Source organism: Nomascus leucogenys, chromosome 2, assembly GCF_006542625.1.
Source record: "Nomascus leucogenys isolate Asia chromosome 2, Asia_NLE_v1, whole genome shotgun sequence".
In the NCBI taxonomy this organism is placed as follows: Eukaryota; Metazoa; Chordata; class Mammalia; order Primates; family Hylobatidae; genus Nomascus; species Nomascus leucogenys.
In genome coordinates, this window is record NC_044382.1 from 27626349 (window position 1) to 27651061 (window position 24713).

At 49.7% G+C, this 24713-nt stretch overlaps 1 protein-coding gene across 7 annotated transcripts in view; it reads left to right on the forward strand.

Moving 5' to 3' along the window:
• The window catches only part of TNIP1 (TNFAIP3 interacting protein 1), a 51859-nt gene that overhangs the window by 14045 nt on the left and 13101 nt on the right, over positions 1 to 24713 (forward strand). For 4 of the 7 annotated variants that reach the window (XM_030826411.1, XM_030826413.1, XM_003266667.4 and 1 more), the window contains exons 2-9: positions 3735 to 3869; positions 5268 to 5353; positions 7105 to 7182; positions 10522 to 10713; positions 15220 to 15314; positions 17564 to 17687; positions 21509 to 21598; positions 24500 to 24565. In XM_030826411.1, the coding sequence (XP_030682271.1) occupies positions 3735 to 3869; positions 5268 to 5353; positions 7105 to 7182; positions 10522 to 10713; positions 15220 to 15314; positions 17564 to 17687; positions 21509 to 21598; positions 24500 to 24565 (866 nt within the window). Of the gene's footprint in view, positions 1 to 2346; positions 2519 to 3734; positions 3870 to 5267; positions 5354 to 7104; positions 7183 to 10521; positions 10714 to 15219; positions 15315 to 17563; positions 17688 to 21508; positions 21599 to 24499; positions 24566 to 24713 lie in introns of all 7 variants that reach the window. The other 3 variants (XM_003266664.4, XM_004087243.3, XM_003266665.4) reach the window with 1 other exon arrangement.

Genomic DNA, 24713 nt, shown 5'->3' on the forward strand with positions numbered 1-24713 from the left:
ATACAAAGATGTGCAGAGTACGCTCCTGCCTCAGGAAGTTCCCAGCCAGATGGGCAATGCCCGCACCAGTCAGACACATGCTGTACCACGTGGCAAGGCTCGTGAGGACAGAGGCAAGCAGAGGGGAAGGACCCCCAACATCTGCCAACATTTTTGAGTACTTTACTATGTGCCAGTTCCAGTGCTAAGTGCTGCCCCCACACTGTTTCTTAGTGGAAACATCTGCGCTTTGTGCTATGCTGTAGAACATTGACCTTTCAGGTTAAAAACAAGTCACCCCTAAGCCGGGTGATGACTTGTGATGGGCATGTGGGTAGCTGTCCTTTGCCTCTCGGGCTCAGCAGGGTGTGGGTGCCTCCCACACGGTGTATTCATCTTGTATCTGTCAGTCTTTGGGAGGGGGGGTCCTGCTCATCAGAACTTTGTTTTTCTTTCTGGCCCATTCCATCCTATGGACGCTCTTGGAAACGTCCTTATTGGTTCTCGTGCTGCAGGGCAAGGGAAACTGTCCAGAGGTGACCTGATAGCATGGTGCTGCCCTACAAACAGATTTGAACTCCCTGTCTGCCCCTCTGGCTCTGTGTCCTGGCTGTGTGAGTATGGTGGGGGTTAGAGTCACAGCAGGCAGGGCTGACTTTGCATCTTGGCTCTTATTGCTGGCCAGATCATCGTGGCTGAGTTACTTAACCTCCCTGAGCCTCAGTTTCTCCCTTGTAAAATGCAGATGAGATTAGTATGCATGTTAGAGTTACTGTGCAGCTCCACCAAGATTGTATATCTGAAGCATTTAATGCAGTGCCTGGCAAGGAGGTGATTCAAGCATGGTGGTGTTGCTGTTAATCCTTTCTCACTCTGATCTTTCATTTACCTTCTGGGAGCAGGGTGGTGTGGTCGTAGTCACCTGGCAGCGCCAAGGACCCACGGAGCATGGTGTGTGGACCTGGGAGGGTCTTTGAGGATTCCTGATGAAACAGTTTTTGTCTCGGGGGTGGTGACCTTGGGAGGAAGGTGCCGAGCCCCCAAACCCTTCTGAGGTCCCCAGTGAAGGCCTTGGGGGCCCTTTCATGCTGGAGAGCTATTTGGAGGGCTGGAGGCTGGCTCGGTGTTTCAGCCTTAGGGCCTCTGCCCTTACTGTTCTCTCTGCCAAGAATGTTCTTCCTTCAGATATCTTCATGGCTAGTTCCCTCACCTCTTTCAGGTCTTGGCTAAAATAGCTCCTTATCCTTGGGGCCTTTTGTGCCAGCTCTATTTAAAATGAAATTCCTTGCCTCACCCTTCCCTGCTAAATTTTTGTCCATAGACTTTTTGATCACCTGAAATACTGTGTTCTCCACCACCCTCCTCTGCTTTCACCCCTAGACTATAAACTCCATGAAGGATTTTTGTCTGTTTTGTTTGCTGATAATTCCTCAGCACCCAGACTGGTGCCTAGCACGGAGTCGATGCTCAATAAGTAATTATTGAATGGATGAGTGAATGGACAGAGAGCTTCTCTACTAAGTCACAGAGTTAGGATTCTAAAGTCACCTTTCCAACTGGTTTCAGTGACATAAAGCAGATGAAACTGAACAGATTACTAAAAAAAACCTTGGTGCTCAAATAGAAGACAGTGGTTTGATGAAAAATTCTTCTGTTCCTTAGAACTGCAAGGGACAGACCATACATGATATGAGACTCATGGAGGAGGGTGACAGTGTATTAAATATTAGTCAGGGTGTTTTTTTCTTTTCCTTTTTTAAAGAAGATGATACACATATAAATGGAACTTTGGACTGGGTTGACTTGCTTATCCCTTAGGGTACAAGCATTTCACTTTAAAGATTACTGAATTAACTTAAGACTTTCATTTCCCTCCCTCAGAGAGGGGAAGGGACTGCCCACAATCCCATGGCAAATTAATGGCTAGGCCATTAATTGAGTAAGTGTTTATTGGGCAAAATTCATAGCTAATACTGTGGTAGGCTCTGAGGATGCAATGATGGGTAAAACATATGGGATTCCTGTTCTCCTGGACCTCACAGACAGGACATGAACTCAGATTTTTTTTTTCCAAGTCCGGGTTCTTTCTTGTATCCCATATTGTACCCTACTGTTTATTTGGACTCCTGTTCTAAACAAGCCAACAGTGCATTGAGGCTGCTAAGAGAAACTAATGCCATTCTAAGGTTGTATTAATAGAGGCAGTGTCCAGATAAAAGGAGGTGACTGTCCTGCTTTACTATAATATGGTCAGACCAGCTTAAAGTGGGGGACTGCCTTCTGGGGCATTGACAGACTAGAGCTTCTCTGCAAAGGATGCCCCCATGGCCTGGCCAGCCTGCTGATATGCTGCTGTTGTCCTTACAGCCAGGCGGGCACCACGGCAGGGGCTGAGCTACCCTCATGGAAGGGAGAGGACCGTACCGGATCTACGACCCTGGGGGCAGCGTGCCCTCAGGAGAGGCATCCGCAGCTTTTGAGCGCCTAGTGAAGGAGAATTCCCGGCTGAAGGAAAAAATGCAAGGGATAAAGATGTTAGGTAAAGCAGACCCTGTCCCCTCCCTGCAAGCGCCCCTCCCTGCAGACTGTGATGCCAGTCCATCTACTAGCAGTGGAGAATGAAGCTGGCATATGCCTCTGCCCGAGTCATCCCCTGTCCCTCCTGGCCCAGCGCTGGCTCCTGCCTCACAGCTGTCTCTATGCACCACGTAGCATGGTGACAGTATTCCCAACCCTGATTCCTCAGCACCCTGAAACCAGGATGACAGGACTCAGGTCCAAGAGGCAGGTGTGGGCTAAGGGAGAGGGGGCTGGAAGGCCCAGTTAGTGGCCATGGAACTAGAATGTGGCCTCCTCTTTCTGGGGCATGAGAGATGGGGAGAGTCGGCATCACCAGGGCAACTGGGGCATGCGTTCCCAGGTGTTGGAGCAGGGAGCAGAGCTTGGCTTGAAGCCAAGGAGGTGGTAGATCCCTCAGTTCTCTTCTCCTGGCTCTTGCTCAAGCCGTCCCCACTTTAGAACGACCCCGCCTCCCTCCACGTGACCGACGGTCCCTGTGCATCAGCACCCAGTTGCTGTGCCCCCTTCTCCTCCAGGCAAGGCTTTCATTGATTTCCCCATCCAGAGGGGGCTCTCTTTCTTCCACACTCCTGAAACTCTTCCTTTGCCTTGCCGCGCCCTTCTCTAGTCTCAGGTTTTAGAGGGGAGCATAGCTCCCTGATTTTTAAAATGCTTTCTCCTTGCTTGGCAGATCCTTGCTTGGGATGGCCGACTGGGGAGGGAGGAGTGAAGTTTCCCAATCTCCGCTTGTAGGAGAAGGAAAATGGAGGCCTAGAGGGCTGGTTGGAATTATCCAAGGTCTCTGCCCTGCAGGCAGCCCTTTGCCCTGGTGGCTCAGGCTGTGGGTAGCCCATAGGGTGGGGAGTCCCTGGCTTTCTGTGGAGTCCCCTGGCTGGGTGTGAAGGGAGTGGGGCAGAAAGAGAATGCTGGGGGCGGGGGGTCTGAGGAGTTTCTCATAGATTCCTTCCACTCCTGTGTCCCCCGATTGCTGGGCCCTGTTCCTTGCTCTAGCCTGTTTCTTGTGGTGGACCAGCATGGAGTTTGTCCCACTTGGCCCACAGAGCAACGGTGGGAGTGAAGTCCAGGGCCTGGAGCCTCGGAAGCCAGGCAGCAGCAGGGTTAGGGGCCTGGGACGGGGAGAAGCAGCACACTGAGCTGAGTAAATGCTTTTGCTTCCTCTTCCCCAATAACTCTAGGGGAGCTTTTGGAAGAGTCCCAGATGGAAGCAACCAGGCTCCGGCAGAAGGCCGAGGAGCTAGTGAAGGACAACGAGCTGCTCCCACCACCTTCTCCCTCCTTGGGCTCCTTCGACCCCCTGGCTGAGCTCACAGGTATAAGAGGAGTCTGGGTACCTCCGACTCTCCCTGTGCCCCAAACTGCCCAAATTCTTCACAGTGAACTCCCTTCTTAGGCCAAAACCTACATCCTCTCGTTTATCCTTAGGTCACAGGCTACGCTTCCATTCATGTTTTGGCTGCCACATCCCCCAGAAGGTCAGATTTGGAAGGGACTTCAAAACAATCTTGTTAAAAATAGCCAATGACTCAGCACTCCTGAGGCCCCAGCAGACATGAGTAATAGATCACAACAGTTGACTGCATTGCAGTCCTGTGGCCTTGGGGTCTTTATCAGCATATTTAGTGAACAAATATTTAATGAGCAGCTACTGTGTGCCAGGCATTGCGCTCCAAGCAGCTACTCCCTGTCACTTGGAGCTGGCATATGAGTTGGAAGCTCCCTGGTCGTGCCCTGCACTTCCATTTTACAATTAGGGAAGCTGAGGCCCAGGGAAGAAGCTGGACTTGCCTGTTAGCCTGCTGCAGCGTATTTCAGATGTAAGGTTACGTGTGCTGCCCGTTAAAGGAAAGGGTGACTATGACTCGGGGTTGAAGTCCCATGTATGGTAGAGGCATTACCATGCATACAGAGTGTGCATTACTCTGGCATGTCTCCAAGCCCAGGGTAAGGTCTGGGACCAGGATGGAAATGACCCTCACCCCAGCTGGACTCAGATGCCTCTTGCTGCAGCTCTACTGTATGGTGTCTGGCCCAGGCCAATGTGACAGCCTTCTATTGGCTGGTGGTTGCATTTGCTGAATGGACAAATGGAGGAAAGTGATGCTCTCAGAGTCCACTGTGCTGCAGTAAGTGGGCATTTCCAGCCTCTGCTTGTCTATTCAGCAATGTTCCTGAGTTCCTGATTGGTGCCAGGTCCACTCCCAGAGTGAGAAATGAAGCTACCTTCAAGGAGCTCCCTGCAGCAAGAACCGCAGGAAGTCAGGGAGGGAGGGCCAAGTCTCAGTCCTGAGTTCGCAGTTGCTGGCTATGTGGCTGTGGGCAAGTTGATGACCTTCCCAAGCCTCAGTGTCCCGACCTTTAAAATGGGGATATGGGGCTTTTATGAGAATGGCTGGTATAATAGATACATAAAGACTTTTTAAATTGTAAATCATTGTCTTTATCACTGAGGCCTGTTCAGGGCAGCAAGGAGCAGCAGCCAACTTGGGATTTTCCCAGTAAGCCCGGGGAGCATGGTCTCTCTGCTCGGGCTCTGCCCCGTCACTCCAGGGCAGGCCATTTTCTCAGACTACCTGGCCCTGATGAGACCACCTCCCATTCTCGCACACTGGAGTGGGGAGTCTTGTCTGAGAACCCTTTTGTCAAGGGCTTTCCTTGAGAGGGTGGTACCTGGGCTTCTCCCCTTCATCTGTGCTTTCTTGATTCTTCAGGAAAGGACTCAAATGTCACAGCACCTCCCACAGCCCCTGCATGCCCCAGTGACAAGCCAGCACCAGTCCAGAAGCCTCCATCCAGTGTAAGTTTTATTTGGAGTCATGGGTGGAGGTTGCCTGGATGGACCTCAAGGTCCTACTGACAGATACAAGAACATGAAGAAAGAGGGTTGAGGTCAAGAAACTGTGTTCCGACTCGCTGGGTGATATTGGGCAAGTCCATCGCAAGCTTTCTGGGGCTTCAGCCTCCCCATTTTGAAATGAAAGTCATAGTTAAAACTTACCAGGGAGACCCTGGTATGTACAAGGAATTCTTCTCACTAAGTTGTATACTGTTAAGTATCACTGAGTGTGCACAGTGCTAGGAAAACAGACAGATGTGACATGGAGCTCACATTCTCAAAGAGGGCTCAGAAACTATCTTCTACAGGCTGGGCACAGTGGCTCATGCCTGTAATCCCAGCACTTGGGGAGGCTGAGGCAGGAGGATTGCTTGAACCCAGGAGTTTGAGACCAGCCTGGGCAGGATAGTGAGACTCCATCTCTCAAGAAAAAAAAGTAGTCAGGTGTATGCCTGTGGTTCCAGCTACTTGGGAGGCTGGCTGAGGCAGAAGGGTCGCTTGAGCCCAGGAGGTCAAGGCTGCAGTGAGCCATGTTGATGCCACCACACTCCAGCCTGGGTGACAGAGTCAGACCCTCTCATTAAAAAAAAAAAAAGAAAGAAAGAAAGAAAAAAAAGAAAGAAACCATCTACAAATTTGGCTGGAGAAGTTTTGCTTGGTATCCTACAAGGGATTGTATAGTTCAGCATCCTTATCCTACAGATCAGGTGCAGGGAAAGAAGGACCTGTTTTGAGGTTACATGGGTAATGGGGAAAATGTAGATGGAGGGAGGAGACTTTCTAGGGCAGGGCCAAGAGCCAGAGGTGAGTTCTTGGTGGCCATGAGGGTCAGCTGGAAGCTGAGCACTGACTCCTCTCATCTATCCTGCCCCTTTCTGGGATGAAGGGAGGCTGCAGACCAGGTTTAACGGGACATGGAAATCCCAGATCCCAGAGCTAATGGCTGGTTCAGGTGGCCATTGGTGTCTTGGTTGGTTGAATGACCAGTAATTCTACTTGGAATGACGGAAAGATGTGAAAAAATCTGGGATTCCTTGGCCACCCTGGATTTGGTTGAATCCTGAAAGAGTCTCCAAATTTGGTGAATCATCTCTGGGACTCTTCTCACATCAGTTCACTCCTCTGGGATCTCCAGGACTGGCTTGGGAAGGCCAGCACAGGACCGCGCTTGGTGGTGGCCGTAAGAGCTGCCATCTGTGTTCTGGGAAACCAATCAGAGACATCTGGGCCTAAGAGACAGCTCTGGCTCCATGGCAGGAATGCTGGATCTGCAGTCTTGGGTTCAGTCCCTGCTTTTGCATTAACTAACTGTATACTGTAGTTTCCTCATCTTTCCAAAGAGGATATAACCTTCTGACCCACTCCATGGGTCACTCTGAGAAATAATGGAGCTCATGAAAGCATTTAAAAAGTACACGGCCTTAAAAAATGCAGTCCTACAGTGCTGCTGGTTCAAGGTCAGCTAGTCCCACATCTCCCTTCTACAAAAGAGGATTGGCCATCGAGGGGATATGACCTCACATTATGCAGAGGGCTATGACAGGCTTATCGAGAATCCTGCTTTGTGATCTCATGTGAGATGATATGTAATGGTCCCTGTGAACTCAAAGTGGGAAGAGACTTTGTCCCCCTTGCTGCTCTCAGCCGCAGGGCCGGAGAGGAGGGCTGAGCTGTTTTTCTCTTGGGCAGCACCTAACTTCCTTTCTGCACAGGGCACCTCCTCTGAATTTGAAGTGGTCACTCCTGAGGAGCAGAATTCACCAGAGAGCAGCAGCCATGCCAATGCAATGGTGAGTGGACGGGCAGGCCCCCGGGCTTGACCTGCTGCCCTCTTTCTGTCTTATCACTTGCTACCATGTGAGAGGCACAGAACCTTTTCAGATCCCTTGGGTACCCTGGAGTCACTTGGGGATACACGAGGGGCAGGAGCAGGGGGTGCTTCTCGCTCACATATGCAAATTCCTGGGCTAGTGACTTCCCCGACTTGGGGCACACGGGCACCCGACCGTTGTGAAAGCCTGGGCTCTTCGCCAGCCCTGTTGCCTTCTGCCAGGGGCCAGGCACCCCCACACACTATGACTCAGCCCTTTGGGTCTGTGGGCTTCCAACCCCGGGGGAGAAAGAAGGGACAGGAAGGCCCAGGGCCCTGTGAGACAGGTGATTAGCTCTTTGTGCAGACTCTTGGAGCACACAGGAAGGAGATTCAACTTTCCACTTACACGCATGCACACGCATGTGCACATGCACACACACACACTCTCTCTCTCTCTCTCCTCTCTCTCTCTCATACAGCTCTGGAGCGTCTGCCCAGCATCCTCATTCCACACCTTACAACACTGGCTGCCTTTATCCTAACTATATTTCTTTCTGTTCTTTCTCAAAATGGCAGACTTATTGAAGAACCATTGTGAAAAGTCTGGAAGATTCTTTAAATGTCTTAAATTCCTACCTTCGCCATTCTCCCTTCCTTCCCACTTTTAAGTTTTTTTCTTTAATTGTTGTTATACAAGCAATGAGTGCTCTAGCCCTTCACTGATATATTGATCCCTGCTGCCTCCCTTCACAAAGGTTTGGCTGACAAATGTGCTTGTGTTCACTGGTTGCCCCATGTACCTGTCAGTGCCCAGTGCAAGGCCCCCTCAGGTGGTTGTCTAGCTAACTCTCTAGCTAACTAGCATGCCTTCAGTGTTGAGAAGCTCACCACTGCCTCAGGCAGCTCTGAGTATTGGAAAGGCTCTTTATGTTCTGTCTCCTGGAACCTTCTGTCTCCTTCTCCTGTTCTGTCCCTGAGGGCTCTGAGATGCTGGCCATGGAGGCAAGATCCCCTGCTCAGAAAGTGTTTCACTCCGACTTTGGACTGATAACTTTAACTCACTTAGTAAGTTCCTCGTTAGCTCTACAGTGTGCCTGTCTCTGCTGAGCCACTTGAACCAAGACAACACAGCCTCCCTGTGCTCTGAAGCTTGTAGTCTGGAGAAGTCGCAGGCATGGGAAGCATTGCATGAGCCTTAAATAGAGCAGCATCTGCCACCTCAGCTCCTTTGTGGAAAGAGGCAGTGGGGGAATGGACGCAGAGTTGAAACAGCAGCATTTCCTCTTGTTAGAATGTGGCACACTGACGCCGTTACACAGGTGTTCAGGGAATACCAAGTTGTGGTTATAGTCATTGCTATTCCTCCAGAGTTCAGAGAAGTGGGAGGTCAGTGCAGCAGAGCACTGGATGGCAAGTCAGAAAACCTCAGTTCTCGTTATACCTCTGCCACTGACTTACTGGGCGACTTTGGGCAAGTTCCTCCTCCCCATAGCTTGGTTTCCCAGCCTGATCTCTGAGGCTCCTTGTAGCTCTGATGTCCTGTGATTCCCATAACTGTTTCTGGGAGGCTGCTGGAGGAGCTGAGCCATGAACAGGGTGGGAAGGATGAGCAGAACTTGCAGAGGCAGAGAGGACACATGGGGTGAAGCCTGCAGAGGCACCAGACCTGGTGTGTGTGGGTTCAGGCAGGGTAAAGTGGGGAGCCCAACTGGATGCTGCTGTAGATGGGACCTGTGGCTGTAGGTCCTTAGATGCCCAGCTGGGGAGCTGGGCCCAGTGCCGTCTGCAGTAGGGTAACACTGTAAGTCCTTGGGAGTGGAATTGGTGTAACAAAGGCAATGTCTTTGGTAGAAGTGTTCCAGATAGACTAGAGAGAAAGAGTCAACTATCTGGCCCACGGTATGCTTTATTTCTTATATACTGTACTAGTTTGGGACTTTCTGAAATATCTAAAGCTGTGGTTCCTTAAACTGTTTTGAGTCTTGGGTCCTCAGAAGCTGATGAATGCTTGGACCATTCCCCAGAAGACACACATGTAGGCCAGGCATGGTGGCTCACGCCTGTAATCTCAGTACTTTGGGAGGCCGAGGTGGGTGGATCACCTGAGGTCAGGAGTTCAAGACCAGCCTGGCCATTATGGTGAAACCCCGTCTCTACTAAAAATACAAAAATTAGCCCAGTGTCGTGGTGCACACCTGTAATCCCAGCTCCTCAGGAGCCTGAGGCGGGAGAATCGCTTGAACCCAGGAGGTGGAGGTTGCAGGACGTATATGCAGATGTCCCTTGGTAAACATGGGAGAGTGGTTCCAGAACTCCCTGAGGATACCAAAATCCACAGATGCTCAAGACTCTTATGTAAAATGGTGTAGTAGTTCCCTATAACCTATGCACATCCTCCTATATACTTTAAATCATCTCTAGGTTACTTACAATACCTAATACAATGTAAGTGCTAAATTTTGTTATACCGTATTGTTTAGGGAATAATGACAAGAAAAAAATTCTGTACATGTTCAATACAGTTTTTTGTTTGTTTGTTTTGTTTTGTTTTGTTTTGAGACAGAGTCTTGCTCTGTTGCCCAGGCTGGAGTGCTGTGGTGCGATCTCTGCTCACTCCAACCTCCAACTCCCTGGTTCAAACAGTTCTCCTGCCTCAGCCTCCCAAGTATCTGGGATTACAGGCACGTGCCACCATGCCCACCTAATTTTTGTATTTTTAGTAGAGACGAGGTTTCACCACTCAGGCTGTCTTGATCTCCTGACCTTGTGATCTGCCCGCTCAGCCTCCCAAAGTGGTGGGATTACAGGCGTGAGCCATTGCGCCCGGCCAGTTTGTTTTTTTAAGAAGATTTTTGATCTGTGGTTGGTTGAATCCATGGATGCAGAACCCATGGATGTGGAGGGCCGACTGTACAGTGATGTCCCTTCTCTGGGCTTGTTGCTGTCAGGGGTCAGTTCATCCTCCTAAGAACCCTGTGAGGTTGAAGGGAGGGAAGGGTTGTGCGGACATTTGGTAGATGAGGATGCTGAGGTCCAGCAGACAAGTGACTTACTGTCAGGCACTCTGCAAGGCCCAGTGTGTGGGAGGATTGTGGCCCCGCTGCTCTGGAGCCACCAGTGGCCTGTGAGTCCTGGGTCCTGCCCTGTGAGTCAGCCCCAGACAGGGAACCTGCATAACTGGAGAATTTCCCGGGGCTGAGCTGGGGTCACAGGGGGAAACTGAGTCATGAGAAATGAGGAAGCAGAGGGAGAATGGACTGGCGGTGCCTACTCAGGCCTTGGTGAAGAGTGGGCCGTGTGCCCTTTCCCCGTCCAGGCGCTGGGCCCCCTGCCCCATGAGGATGGCAACCTGATGCTGCACCTGCAGCGCCTGGAGACCACGCTAAGTGTGTGCGCCGAGGAGCCGGACCATGGCCAGCTCTTCACCCACCTGGGCCGCATGGCCCTGGAGTTCAACCGACTGGCATCCAAGGTGCACAAGAATGAGCAGCGCACCTCCATCCTGCAGGTGAGGCGCGTGGGGAGGGCGGCCCGAGACAGGCAGGCGTGCTTCCCCCCTGAGCTCTTCCCGCCTTCCTGCTCCTGGGAATCCACTGGTACCATGGGGACTTCTGAAGGCCGTGTTGTGGGCAGACTTCGGGCTTTTTGTTCAGGGCGATAAACAGGATAAGGAAGTTGTGGGGAGGGATGAGGAAGAGGAAGGAAATGGGGAAATACAGGATGGGCAATGCAAGTGTCATGGTTGGGGATTCCCCCAGCAGTCCTGCCTTTATTTCTCATGTGCGGGGTTGGGGAATGGGAAGGGAGGGAACAAAGGTCAGCTCCTTTCGTAATGCTTTTTTCCCCCCAGGGTAGGCACCCTCATTATCACCACTTCACAGGTGGGGAAGCAGGCCTTTTTTTGCCCAAGGTCACCCAACTGGTAAATGGTGAAGTTGGGATTGGAACCTCGATCTCTCACATTCCAAAGCCCATACTCTTGACCACCATCCCAACCTGCCTCCCCTATTGAATTCCTTTTAAAAGCCTCCCTGTGCTGTGGGGAATGGCCAGATTTCCTTGCTAGGCCAGGCCAGACCTTGGAGTTATATGGTCCTTGGTTCCAGTAGTGACCCTTTATTGCTGTATGACCTTGGACAAGTCACTCATCCTCTCTATCTCCCAATGTTCCTATCGGTAACATGAGCTAGGAGTGCCTCCATGGTTAGATTGCTGCATTAAATGAGGCCATGTACATGAAGCACCCAGTGCAGTCCAGAACCTAGTCCGTGCTGGAAGAGAGGTCCCCATTCGGAGTTCATGACGGGCATCCACACTGGGCAGGGGGTCTTAGCCTTGCGGTCTTTGGCAGCGGGGAAGTGTTCAGTTATAATTGGTGACCATTCTAAAGATGGCAAAACGGAGGCTTCTGAGGGACTGCTCATGATCTGACTGCCCGCCACCTTAGTGACAGAGCCATGACTTGAAGCCTCCTTACTCCCTGCAGACTCTCCTCCCAGGCCATTCTCTGGTCTGTGGTCTCATTCATGTCAGCAGGCACTCAAGTGCCCCGCTGATGGCAGAAGGGGGAGTCCCCCTTGCGTGACCTTGGTTGCCAAGAGCATGAAGGGCAATCAGGTTGGAGATGCAGTATGAGGAGAGGTGTGGGGGCAGAGGAGCACGCAGGATGCCCATCCCACCTGTAGGGGAGGGGTGTGTTGGGAGGTGAGGCTGAACGAGAGGCAGAGGCCTGGAGGGCCAGGCTGAGAGAAGGGAACTCCTTTAAGATGTCAGTGAGGCTTCAAGGTATCCAGGCTGAACCCTGGCAAGGTGAGCCTGGCACAGTGCCTAGGCCATGGGCAGGGCAGGAAGGTGCCTGGGGTGAGAGCACTTTGTGCATCCACTTCTCAGCTTTGAGATGGGGATAGATCCTAGGCCCCTTAAAAGGGGTCCTGCCAACCTCTGTTATTTTTTATTTCAGGCTCCTCCTTATTTATTTCCTTCTTAGCTCTTATCATAGTTTGTAATAATTTTATTTAATACATTTTTTCTTATACTCTTTTTTTTCTTATACTCTCTGCTAGAAGGTAAGCTTGAGGGGGGCAGGCACCATGTCTATTGCATTCACTGTTGCGTCCCAGTTCCTGGCACTTCATACACATTTGGTGAATGAATGAATGAACAAAATAATAAATGATCAAATGAACTCATAGCTTAGCTCTCGTAGTGCCTCGGATGGAAGGTGATGATCTTTATGACCTCTGATGATTCTATCCATTGGCCAGTTTGCACCCAGGGCGTTGGCCCAGAGACTCCAAGGAAACAGCTCTCTAGACTGCAAGGGTAGAACAGCAAGTGAAGCCTTGTCCTGGCCTTCCCTTAGGGACTAGGAGCAGGCCATTCTGTTCCCTGGAGGCCTGGCCCAGAGACATGGCATCTTGGGTATTTTTACTGCCTGGGTGGAGGTATATTAATCCAGTTCCTCCTCATTCATTCATTGATTTGTTTCTTGGTTCACTAAACAAACATTCAAGGTTAGGTATAGCATAAGGCTCTCTGCTAGGCATTGAATGGACTTATAACAATAATTTTTTGATTTCTTTTTTTTGAGGGTTGGTGGGAGACAGGGTCTTGCTCCGCCACCCAGGCTAGAGTGCGGTGGTGCAACCACAGCTGACTACAGCCTTGACCTCCTGGGCTCAGTCCTCTCACCTCAGTTCCCTGAATAGCTGAGACTACATGCATGTGCCATTATGCCTGGCCAATTTTTTGCTATTTTTAGTAGATACAGGGTTTTGCCATGTTGCCCAGACTGGTATTGAACTCCTGGGCTCAAGTGATCCTCCTGCCTCAGCCTCCCAAAGTGCTGGGATTACTGGTGTGAGCCACCATGCCCAGCTTGTTTTCTGTTCGCTAAGCCTCATCTCCCTCATTGTCCAACCACCTCCAGTTTAAGGCTGTGTCCTCCATTCAGGCTTCCCAAGAGTCTCCTATGTGAGTCAGAAATGAAACAACTCTGAAATCTCCCTGGATTACACAACAAAAGTTTTCCCTCCTATTCTGTGTGGCAGGGGTTTGTTTCTGCTCTACACAGTTCCTTAGAGTCCCAGGGAGACAGGGGCCCAACCTTCCAGTGCCCTTTAGAATACGAGGCATCCACATCAGCCCCTGCTACCAGGAAAAAGAGACTGGAGAATTGTGCATAGGCCAGCCCAGGAGTGATGCTTGTCCCTTCCACACCTCTTTTGCTGGCCAGAACTAGTCACATGATTGCATCCACCTGCAACAGGCCTGGGAGACGGAAGGCAGCAGATGGCTGTTTAGTGAATGGCCCTGGTCCTGGCCCAGCTCAAAGGCTGTCCCCTCCTTTGGGCACCATCTCTCTCCCTTATCTGATCTTTCATCACAGGGGAAAGAGACACCAGTGGGGTCTGCCAGCTGGAGTTTTACTTCCCGCCAGTGATGAGTCTTAGCAGCTGTGCACCTGTTAGGCTGTATCATTTTACCTGGTTTCCCCACCTTTAACATAGAGATGAGTTACTTAGCTTTGAGGAAGTTGTGAGGCACCAGTGAGGCAGTATATGGAGAAGCACTGAGCAATGTACCTGGCACAGGTGAGGTGCTCAGTGAGGATCTGTGGAAAGATTGAACAACTCTGTGCTGACACTGTATGTTAGCATTGCTGGTCAGCACCTTCCCTTCCCCCCAGCCTGTGAGGTCCTGAGTCTGGCGACCCCTCTTCCATGCCCCCAGTTCACAGAGCTTCCAATATGAGTCCCCACACATAAGCAAGTGGCTGATGGTTCATGGACACTTCCACTCTCACTGTCTCATCTGTCCCTCTCAGCAGCCCTATAGAGGAGGCAGAGAAGAAACAGTTGTCCCTGGGCTAGGTGTGGTGGCTCATGCCTGTAATCCCAGCACTTTGGGAGACTGAGGCAGGTGGATCACTTGAGGTCAGGAGTTCGATACCAGCCTGGCCAACATGGTGAAACCCCGTCTGTACCAAAAATACAAAAATTAGCCAGGCATGGTGGCACACACCTGTAGTTCCAGCTACTCAGGAGGCCGAGGCAGGAGAATCTCTTGAACCTGGGAGGTGGAGGTTGCAGTGAGCTGAGATCATGCTACTGCAGTCCAGCCTGGGCAACAGAGTGAGACTCTGTCTTAAAAAAAAAAAAAAAAAAAAAAGAGAGAGAGAGAAACAGTTGTCTTTCTTTTGTAGAGGAGGAACTAAGTGTCACAGCCACATTTTGAGGGCGTGAGGGCATAGTGAGGTCCCGACTGAATGCCATGTCTTCTGATTTTCCCCTTGGCAACACTGGGCACCTCTCAACATCTGCAAATTGATGTGCCTTCCAGGCCCCCCAGGACTCGCCTGCTCATTTGTCCATTTGCTCATTTGGCTGTTCAGTCATGTTGTTCCTTCCACAAACTGGGTGCTGGGGATCTGGCAGTGAACAAGAGAATGGTTAGGGGTCCCAGCCCTCCAGGAGCTCAGGAATTAATTGGGAGTAAAGGGGGTAGATATTAAGAAAATAGCGGCACAAACAGTTCTTTAGCTTTATCTGCCACAGGTGCTGAGAAGCGTAAAAACGGGGGGCCATGAGCAAGGATAACGGAGTTAGCCTAATTTAGCTGGATTGGGGAGTCAGGGAGGACTTCTCTGAGGAGATGGGATTTAAACTAAGACTTCAAAGAAGAGTAGAAGTCAGCTGGGGGAGGCTGGTGGGGAATAGGGGTCCTGGCAGTGGGAGCAGGGATGAAGGAGAAGGGATGCAGCTGTCTGTCTTGGAGGAGTAGAAGGCCCCACGGCTGATTCTTGGTCAGGCTTCTCCGTAGTTGGCTCCCAAGGGAGAGGACATGTGGGTGGCCAAGTGGCTTAGCTCCTTAGAGAGGGATTGGGTGAGGCAGGCAAAGGGGATAAGGAGTTGGGCCCTGGGGTGGCTGCAGGCCCCCCGCCATCCTCTAGCTGAGCCTGCAGCTGGGAGGCGCCGCTCCTTCCCCTCACCCTGTCTGTTACCCTGCCCCACAGACCCTGTGTGAGCAGCTTCGGAAGGAGAACGAGGCTCTGAAGGCCAAGTTGGACAAGGGCCTGGAACAGCGGGATCAGGCTGCCGAGAGGCTGCGGTAAGTTCAGGCCCCTCAGAGAAGGGGTGAGGAGTGGGGGCTGCGGGAGGAGGGGCTGGTGCGCAGCACTGATTTCTGGGTTGAGGACTGTGGCTCCGAGGCCCTGTGCCCAGAGCCCTATTTGGAGGTTATGTCTCTTGATCCTTCTTCTTGGCTCTTTTGGTGTTTTCTCTCTGGCCCTTTTGCCACCTCGGGAGGTGTATAGAGTGCCTTGAGAGCTTCAGAAGAAGGTCAGCATAGATTGTACTTCCTTCCTTCCAGCACTTGCCTCTCTCCCATGTTAATGGTAAACTGGCTGTCCAGAGGACTCAGGACTTTGTCGCTTCCTGCTGGTCACCATCCTGACCTGCTCTGTCTTCCTGAGAACATGAGAGCTCCCCCACTGGACGAGAGGTCTTAGACTTAACTGAGGGTTGAGGGTCAGGGAAAGGCATTACAAGTTTATACGCCTTCCCTTCCTTCCTTTGCAAGATTCTAAATTGACAGGTCTTAGGCAAGACCTAAGAGCCTGCATTTCACCAGGAGTCTCTGTGATTATGACGGAGGTAGGCCCAGGATCACGCCTTGGGAAACACTGATCTTGACTGTCAGAGCCTGACAAGCCCTTGGAGATCATGCAGGCCAGACTTCTCACTGTGCAGAGGGGAAACTGAGGCCCAGGGAGAGGCAGGGACTTGATTGGAGTCTTACAACAAGAACTTGGGCCTTCTTGCTCTCCATCCTGTGAGTGGCCACAATTCCTGCCTGCACTGTGGTCCTGGATAATTTGGGTGATAAGTCATCTGTTGGGTACCAGTTGGGCTCAGGCACATAGGAAGGGCCCGTGTTATAGACAGGACTTGCCACTCTGTTTTTTCCTCCTCTCCTGTTTCTTATTAGAATCAACAGAAAGAGAAGGAATATAAACTTCTGAAGTATGGCCACAGAAGTAATGTTTAACTACTGAGCCATTGGCTATTTTGAATCAGTGTGTAATTTATTTGCCTTTGGATGGCCAAGGATGCACTTTTGGGGTTTTTATAGCCCTAATGACCCCATCCATGGATTCAAAAACTGAAGCTGGGGAAAAAAGTCACGGATTAGAAGGCAAGAATGCAAGTCTCTGCTGTATGACCTTGGGAAAGTCACTTTACTTCTTGGTTTTTCAAGCGGAAACTCAGCTGGCAAATAGAACATAAAGAAATGGTGGCTGGACGTGGTGGCTCACACCTGTAATCCCAGCACTTTGGGAGGCTAAGGCGGGAAGATTGCTTTGAGTCCATGAGTTTGAGACCAGCCTGGTGAAATGCATCACCACCCCTCCCCCAGCCCCAACAAAAAATACCAAAAAAATTAGCTGGGTGTGGTGGTGTGCCTGTAGTCCCAGCTACAGGCTGGGACTCAGCTACAGGCTACACTCAAGAGGGTGGGGGTGTGTGGTGGGGGAGGTTGGGGGTGGCTGAGATGGGAGGATTACTTGAGTAGGAGCAGTCGAGGCTGTGGTGAGCCAAGATTGGGCCACTGTACTCCAGCCTGGGTGACAGAACGAGACCCTATCTCAAAAAAAAGAAAGAAGAAACATTTTTGTGAGACCTGAATCCACATCACTAATTTTACGATATCCTCTATCACCTGCCTTATTAGTTACTTAGAATTTTACTTTAATTTGATTCATGTTTTTACTTAAAATTATAAAGGAAACTTTAGAGTAAATGGAAAACAGCATTAGCTGTGATAAATAGAAGATAACTCTAAATGCAATGAAAATGAAAGGATGTTAATAAATTCAGGCTAAGTATCATTGCACATTGAAGGCTCTGGGCCTGCAGCCTGCACCTTCTGTGTTAACGAGGGAAACTGGCAAGTAACTAGAGAGGTGCCCAGGGCCTGTTAGCACCAAGCTCACACTGTCTCCATGGTCTACACAGGAAATGTGAAGATAATTGGAAAGGGTGTCACTTTCTCACTAGAATGTGATCCGGGGTTATTTAATGCGGTGTTTGGATGTATCCCGAAGGTCTTGTGTGCATAGAAATTCCACAGCTGGGGAACCCCTGCCATTGACAATCACAGACCTTCAGGGAAACCCACAGATTGAGAGCAAGGTGGCTGAAGATGCCCTTTGTGGTTTTCCCTGAGGGCAGGTGTCAGAATCCTGCAGTACTCCCTGGGGCTCAGCTGCAACTCATGCGATAGTGAGCATTAAGGAGCCCTGTAGGTTTCTTAACTCAGGGTCAGCATTGTGACTTCTCTGTTTACCTCCATCCCAGGGAGGAAAATTTGGAGCTCAAGAAGTTGTTGATGAGCAATGGCAACAAAGAGGGTGCGTCTGGGCAGCCAGGCTCACCGAAGATGGAAGGGGCAGGCAAGAAGGCAGTGGCTGGACAGCAGCAGGTATGTGGTCAGAAATTCCTTCTGTAGCATCCTTGGTTGCTGGTACTCAGCCTCTGCTTACCGCCTCCAGGGACAGTGAGCCTACTTCCTCCTGCAGCCAGTGCCACTGGTAGAAGGTTCTAGCTGTTACATGGTTTTTTCTTTACTTGGCCTGACCTCCATCCTTAGAGGCTGCTGGTAATCACTGTGGCTTCATGGGCCTCATAAGCCTTCTCTTCTCCTGGCTAAATAGCTCCAGTTCCTTCAGCCATTGTTCATAGAAGGTGGTGTTGAGTCGTTTTCTCAGTCTGGGTGCATTCCCTAAACACACTCCAGTTTGTCAAGGTCTGTCTTAGAGAGTGGTTCCCAAAAGTCAGTTTAACATCTTTGATATTCCTGGCAGAATTAGGTTGTTTGGTTGAGCAAGCTCCCTTGGATTCTGCTAAGCTCCTGGGATTGTGTCTCTGGAGCCTCTAAAGTGGAGAGGGGAGGGTGTTGACCAGTGTCTGTGTGGTCTGGTGATGCTGCAGGGCTGGCCCACTCCCCCATCCTCTAGTCCCAGCACTGGCCACATCCAGGTCCCAAGCAGGAGCAGACTCTGCACCCCTTGCCCAGTCATTACCATTCCCCTTGCTGCAGAGCTAAGTCCCAACTCTTTACCAACATGTTTTTACTTCACCCTTTAATGGGGTTTAATAGGGCTCAATGTCTTTAACCCACCCTACGCCTATGCAATAGTAGTAATTTCCGTAATAGCTTAATTCCTTATTACTATCACCCAGGACATGCAAATCTATTATCTTATTTGGGCCTCATCTCTACATATAGAGTAGGCAAGGCTGGGACTAGTATTCCATTCTATAGCTATGGCCATAGGTTTGGAGAGGTCATGTAACATCATATAATCAGGATTTCTGTGTGACCTGCTATCAGGCAGATGTAGGGTACAGCCAGGGAAACATGCTGATAAATGGTGAAAGTCTGCTCTTCCCTGGTCTTCTGAATCCCAGCCCATGGAGATCCTCTTTTCTTCCCTTTATTCCCCAAATCAGATCCTGCCTTGTCTGCCCTCTTGTGGAAGGGACTTGTAGACTCGGCTGTTCTCCCTTGGGTTCTCTGAGCTGTCTCAGGTGTGGAATTCCCTGGGCAGGTCTCTTTACTTTTCCTGTGCCCTTTAATCTCCACTCATCTTCCTTGAAAGCCCCGAGCCAGATGCTCTTCCTGCCCTATCTGAGAGTGGCAGCGACTTGCCCTTGTGCCCCGGGGTCACCTGTCCCATTAGAGGCATGTGTTACAGAGGGGCGACGAGTGTGCCTTGGAATTGCATGCAGGTGGAATACTAGCCCCACCTTTTACCAGCACTGCAACCTTGGATAAGTCACATAAGACTCCTAGGCCTCAGTTTCCTCTGTAAAATGAAGATAGTAACACCTGCCTCAAGGGGTGGTTGTGAGGATTCAGTGATGCAATGCTTGTAAAGTAGGTTTAGCGTTGTAAACAGTGAAAGTCAGCTGTTGCTCTTTAGGGGAGATTTGGTGCCAGCAGCCAGCTCTGCTGACTCCACGTGGACTCCTCTCTCCCTCGTGGAGGTTCAGGGTGCACCACCCTAGAGCCTGGAATCCACCCTCTTCCTCCTTCCCCAGTAACTCGTTGACCTTTTTGCTAAGCACAGCTCCTATCCAAGACGCCGCAGATTTCAAGTGGGCAGGGTGTCTGTCCCTTTTCTCAAAGGAGGTGACCTTCCTTGGAGGGTTCCCCTCACTTTGCTCCTTGGTGCTATGGTGTGCTTACAGGCCTGAGCCTGTAGGGGACAAGCTCTGCCCCCAGCCCTACCCGAAGCCTCTGGGGGGTGCAGTGTGGAGGGAAAGAGAATGCTGAGAATAGAGAGAATCTGACTCCAGGATGGTGGCAGACAGTGTCAGAAGTCCGGATGGGGCCTGCAGACCTTCTTCTGTTTAAGCTTCTCATTGTATTGAAGCCCAGAGAAGAGGAGGGTCTTGGTGTCCATCACAGAGGGGCTTGGAGATAGAGTCGACACACACCCTCCGGACTACTGGCCTTGTCTGCTGTTTCACCCCAGCACTTGCTATTTTTTTTAACCTTTAAACCTTTTTATTTTGGTATAACTAGACTTACAGAAGAGTTGCAAAAATAATCTAGAGAGTTCCCCTATCCCCTTCCTTCCATCTATAAGATGTTCCCCTAACGGCAACATCTTATAGAACCCAGGTTGAATGATCAAAACTAGGAATTAATGGCAGGTACTACTTAGTAAACTACAGACTTTATTCAGATTTCACCAGATTTGCACTCATGTCCTGTCATGTGCCAGCATGGAGTCTGGGATCCCACATTGCATTCAGTGGTCTCATCTCCCTCATTTTCCTCTAGTCTGTGACAGTTCCTAGTTGTTCCTTGCTTTTCATGACCTTCACACTTTTGAGTTGTACTGGCTTTATGGGCTCATTTGCTGTCACGATTGATGCCTCACAAGTGATTGGATCTCATGAGGAGACTGAGGTTACGTGTTTTGGCAAGAATCTCATGGAGGTGACGTTCTGTGTACATCAGAGCGTGCAGAACGTTTCTCAGTCCAGCAGACCGGGGTACATAATGTCAGTGTTTCACTACTGTTAACCTTCATCACTTGGTCAAGTGCTGTCTTTCAAGTTTCTGCAATCAAGTGACCAATTTTCCCTTTGTAATTAATAAATGTTTGTTTTTGAGAAGAAACTTAGAGACTATGCGAATACTCTACTTTTCCTTAAACTTTCACTCACTGATTTTAGTGTCCGTTGGTGGATCTCCACCTGCAGCAGTTATTACTGTAGTAATGGAATGGCGATTTCGTATTTTCCTCATTCTTCCTACACTTATTAATCAGAACTCTTTTGTAAGGAAGAGCTGTCCCTTCTCCCCCATTTATTTATTTATTTATTCAGCTATTTTGTTCTATCAGTATGAACTCAAGAATATTTATTTCATACTGTGACTTATAATCTAATACTATTGTGATGTATTTTGCTGTTCAAAGTGTTCCCGTTTTGGCCATAGAAGTTTTTTCAGGTTGTCTCCTGTGCCCTTTTGACATGCCCTTTTATTATTATTGTTATTAGTATTATTCATTTGAGCACTTCCTTACTTTCTGTCACTATAAGATGCATCAAACTCACCTTACATTTTATCTGCTCCAGCCCCTCAAAGCAGCCCTGTTTCTTTTTAATAAAAAGAAAATGGTATTTAGAAACCAACTGAGCACTAGGTGTCCTCAGTGCTGCTGGATGTCTCTGCTTTAGCCCCTTACAGAGGACAGAGCTGGGAAACATCTATGTGTACTACACAGATCTTTATTTCTGTGTCTTTCTAAAAATGTTTTTAAATAAACATTTTATATAACTTTAACTTTTATAAAAGTTTTATAAAACATATATGTTTTATAGAATGAATATATCTATATCTATATCTGTCTATATCTATATCTCAAATGTCTTACCTTCCAGGCCAGAAAGTTTTTTGGCTGATGTGTGTAGGGGGTGGGGAGAGTGGCTGGTAGTACCTTAGAGGTTATACTTAAGCAGGGAGAGTGGCTGTAGGGAGGGGAGAAGGGAAGGGGAGAGGGCCTGGCAGCCACCCTGAGTCAGGGAGGGGGAATCATCATTTTGTAGACTTCTAGAAGGGGACGTAGTCATGACTGGGATGGTTAGTGGTGTCCTGCTGGGTGGGAGGAGTAGGGAGACAGAGGGCTGGGGCCACTTGGGTGAGGGGTCTTAGAGGAGCACCGAGAGTGGGTGAGATAATTTGTATTGAGGTTTTGGTGAAGGCCCCTCTGTGCTTCTCCCCAGGCTAGTGTGACGGCAGGTAAGGTCCCAGAGGTGGCGGCCTTGGGCGCAGCTGAGAAGAAGGTGAAGATGCTGGAGCAGCAACGCAGTGAGGTAGGTGGCTGGGGTGGCAGTAGTGGGAGGATCCCTCTTCCCTCCCAGGACCAGCAGCACAAAGGCTTGCCCCTGGCCTCCCGGCTCTGGCAGGTCCCAGGTCACCATGAGGAGTTGGCATGGTGACCACTGACCCGCCTGCCCGTGGATGAGGTCTGACTCCTCGCCCTGGACTGTCCTCTCTTGATCAGTCCCTTTGCCTACAGTGGTCACTGAGGAGGTGGCAGGTGGGGCATGGCCTAAAATTGTTGGGGATAGAGTTTAGGCAGGCTCCTATGGTAGACCTTGGATGGTGAAAAGAGGTTGTGATAAGTTAGGCAAGTTTTAGCATCACTGATGAGGAGTGGAGGGACCCTCAAGAGATGGTTTAGGGAGGGTCCATCATGGAAGGAGGGGATTAAGGCCACTTCCCACTAGCCTGGAGGCTCCATAAATTTACTGTCAAAATTTTTAACGTTAAAAGCTACCTTGGCTGGATATGGTGGCTCATGCCTGTAATCCCAGCACTTTGGGAGGCTGAGGCGGGTGGATCACCTGAGGTCAGGGGTTCAGGACCAGCCTGGCCAACATGGCGAAACCCCGTCCCTACTAAAAATACAGAAAATTAGCGGGCATGGTGGCACATGCCTGTAATCCCAGCCACTCAGGCTGAGGCAGGGAGAGTTACTTGAACCCGGGAGGCTGAGGTTACAGTGAGCTGAGACTGCGCCACTGCATGCCAGCCTGGGCAACAGAGCAAGACCTCATCTCAAAAAAAAAAGAAAGCTACCTACCTCTATTGGTGTAGCTACTTTGCAGATATTTTGAGACTCCCATTTCAAGAATTTTCATAGGCAAGAAGGAAAAGGATCAGCCAGCAGCTGAAGCCTGCCACAGAATACTGAGTAGATTCCTAAACTCCATTAAGGCGATGGCCAGGTCTTTAGGTAGTTTAAATGTCCCCCAGTCCCACTAAGGTGCAGGAGCCAGTTCATAGGAGGCTCTTAGTTTCCCTCTGCTGCCAAGAGAGAAGCCACGCAGCAGAGTCCCTGTGCTGCAGTCCGTTGCGCCTTTTCCCATGGGTCTCACGTGTCTTCCTCCCCCTCCTCACACCCCCAGCCTAGTCCAGTCTTTCCAGACCCGAGGTCGAAGTGCAGCTCCTTTTTGGTAGACACTTGTTCTGTCTGTTCCGTTTAGCCCCTCTCCACACAGCCCAGGTGCTTTTCTAGAACCCCGAGCCTGCCTGCCCTCGTCCTCCTGCACATTTGAAAGCTTCTTGATGTGCATATTAGTTTTAGATTTCTTTTTGTATTGTTATAAGCGTTTTTTTTTTCTGATTTCAAAAGTGATATAATGCTCATTACGAAAAGATCAAGAATACCACCTCCTAGAGAAAACCACAACTGATTACAGTTTGTTGCATATCCCCCAGTTTTTTCAAAGTAGAATAAAATTATACATATACGTGTGTATATATATATGTATATACACACACTGCTTTACAGATTATTTTTTCTTTTCTTTTTTAAAAAATTAACTGGGTCAGGCGTGGTGGCTCACACCTGTAATCCCAGCACTTTGGGAGGCTGATGCAGGAAGATTGCTTGCATCCAGGAGTTTGAGACCAGCCTGGGCAACATAGCAAGACCCTGTCTCTACAAAAAATAAATTAGCTGGGTGTGGTAGTACACACCTGTAGTCTCGGCTGCTCGGGGGGCTGAGGTGGGAGGATCACTTGAGTTCAGGAGGCTGCAGTGAGCCATGGTCACACCACTGCACTCCAGCCTGGGCCTGCCTCCAAAAAAAAAATTAACTGCCTTTGAGAGTATCTATTCATACCTATAACATATACTATATTCCTTCAATTCTTAGTAATTTTTTTATCATATATCATGTTTTTGAAATTGGTGTGGATCCTTATGACATATCTTAAGGGTCAGGGCCAATACTCCTTTTGTTTTATTTAGTTGATGATGTAGGGTTGTTTTTCTTCCCTGAGGAATTGTTATATCAAGAGTATGGTGGATAGTTAGTGTGATCTTCGAAATGAGGAAGTGTGGTAGATGCTTTATTTTCTGTTTTCTTTTTTTCTTTTTCTTTTTTTTTTTTAAGACAGGGTCTCACTTTGGTTGTCCAGGCTGGAGTGCAGTGGCATGATCTCGGCTCACTGCAACCTCCGCCTCCTAAGTTCAGGTGATCCTCCCATCTCAGCCTCCCGAGTAGTTGGGACTATAGATGCGTGCCACCATGCCCGGCTAATTTTTGTATTTTTTGTAGAGATGGGTTTTGCCATATTCTCCAGGCTGGTCTCGAACTCCTGAACTCAAGCAGTTGGCCCACCTTGGCCTCTCAGAGTGCTGGAATTATAGGCATGAGCCACTGTGCCTGGCCGCCTATTTTCTTATTTTCTTAACAGCTGCACATTGTCTGTTTATACTATCGTTTACTTAACCTATCTTCTGTGCTTAGATTGGCCTCTGGATTTTTTTGTAATACAGATATTGCTGAGATGATTAGCCTTGTATATATATATTTGCACACTTGTGTAAGTGTTTCTATTGGTTAAATTCTTCAGAGTGGAATTATTGGGTTAAAGTTGATGAAAATGTGAAATTTCAATACATAATCCCAGACTGCCCTCCAAAGAGGTGTGTGTGTTCCATAATTATTCACCAAAATGATGTAGTTTCCATGTCTTAGTGTTAATCTTGCTTTCCTGGCAAGGTAAAATGCAGCAGTGGATGAAGGTGGATGGCTTTGAGCAATACTGAGTTTTTGAGAGGTGAGGGATGGAGACAGTGTCTGTAACCACTATTCACACACACTGAGCGCACCTTGGGACGCTGGTATACATGGGGCAGGAGTTGGCTCTCCTTGTTCCTTCTCTGCTCATCTGCCACTAACTCCAGTCTCTCCCCACAGCTGCTGGAAGTGAACAAGCAGTGGGACCAGCATTTCCGGTCCATGAAGCAGCAGTATGAGCAGAAGGTAATGTGGGGTTCCTGGCTGCGCCCACAGGGCATGCCTGGTCTTCATCTCGCTGCCTCTTTAGCAGCTTTGAACCTTGGGGAGTGGCCACGCTGAGCCCCAGTATGGCCCCGAGGAGAAGTTGGGGGCAGTGTTGGAGGGCCCAGGG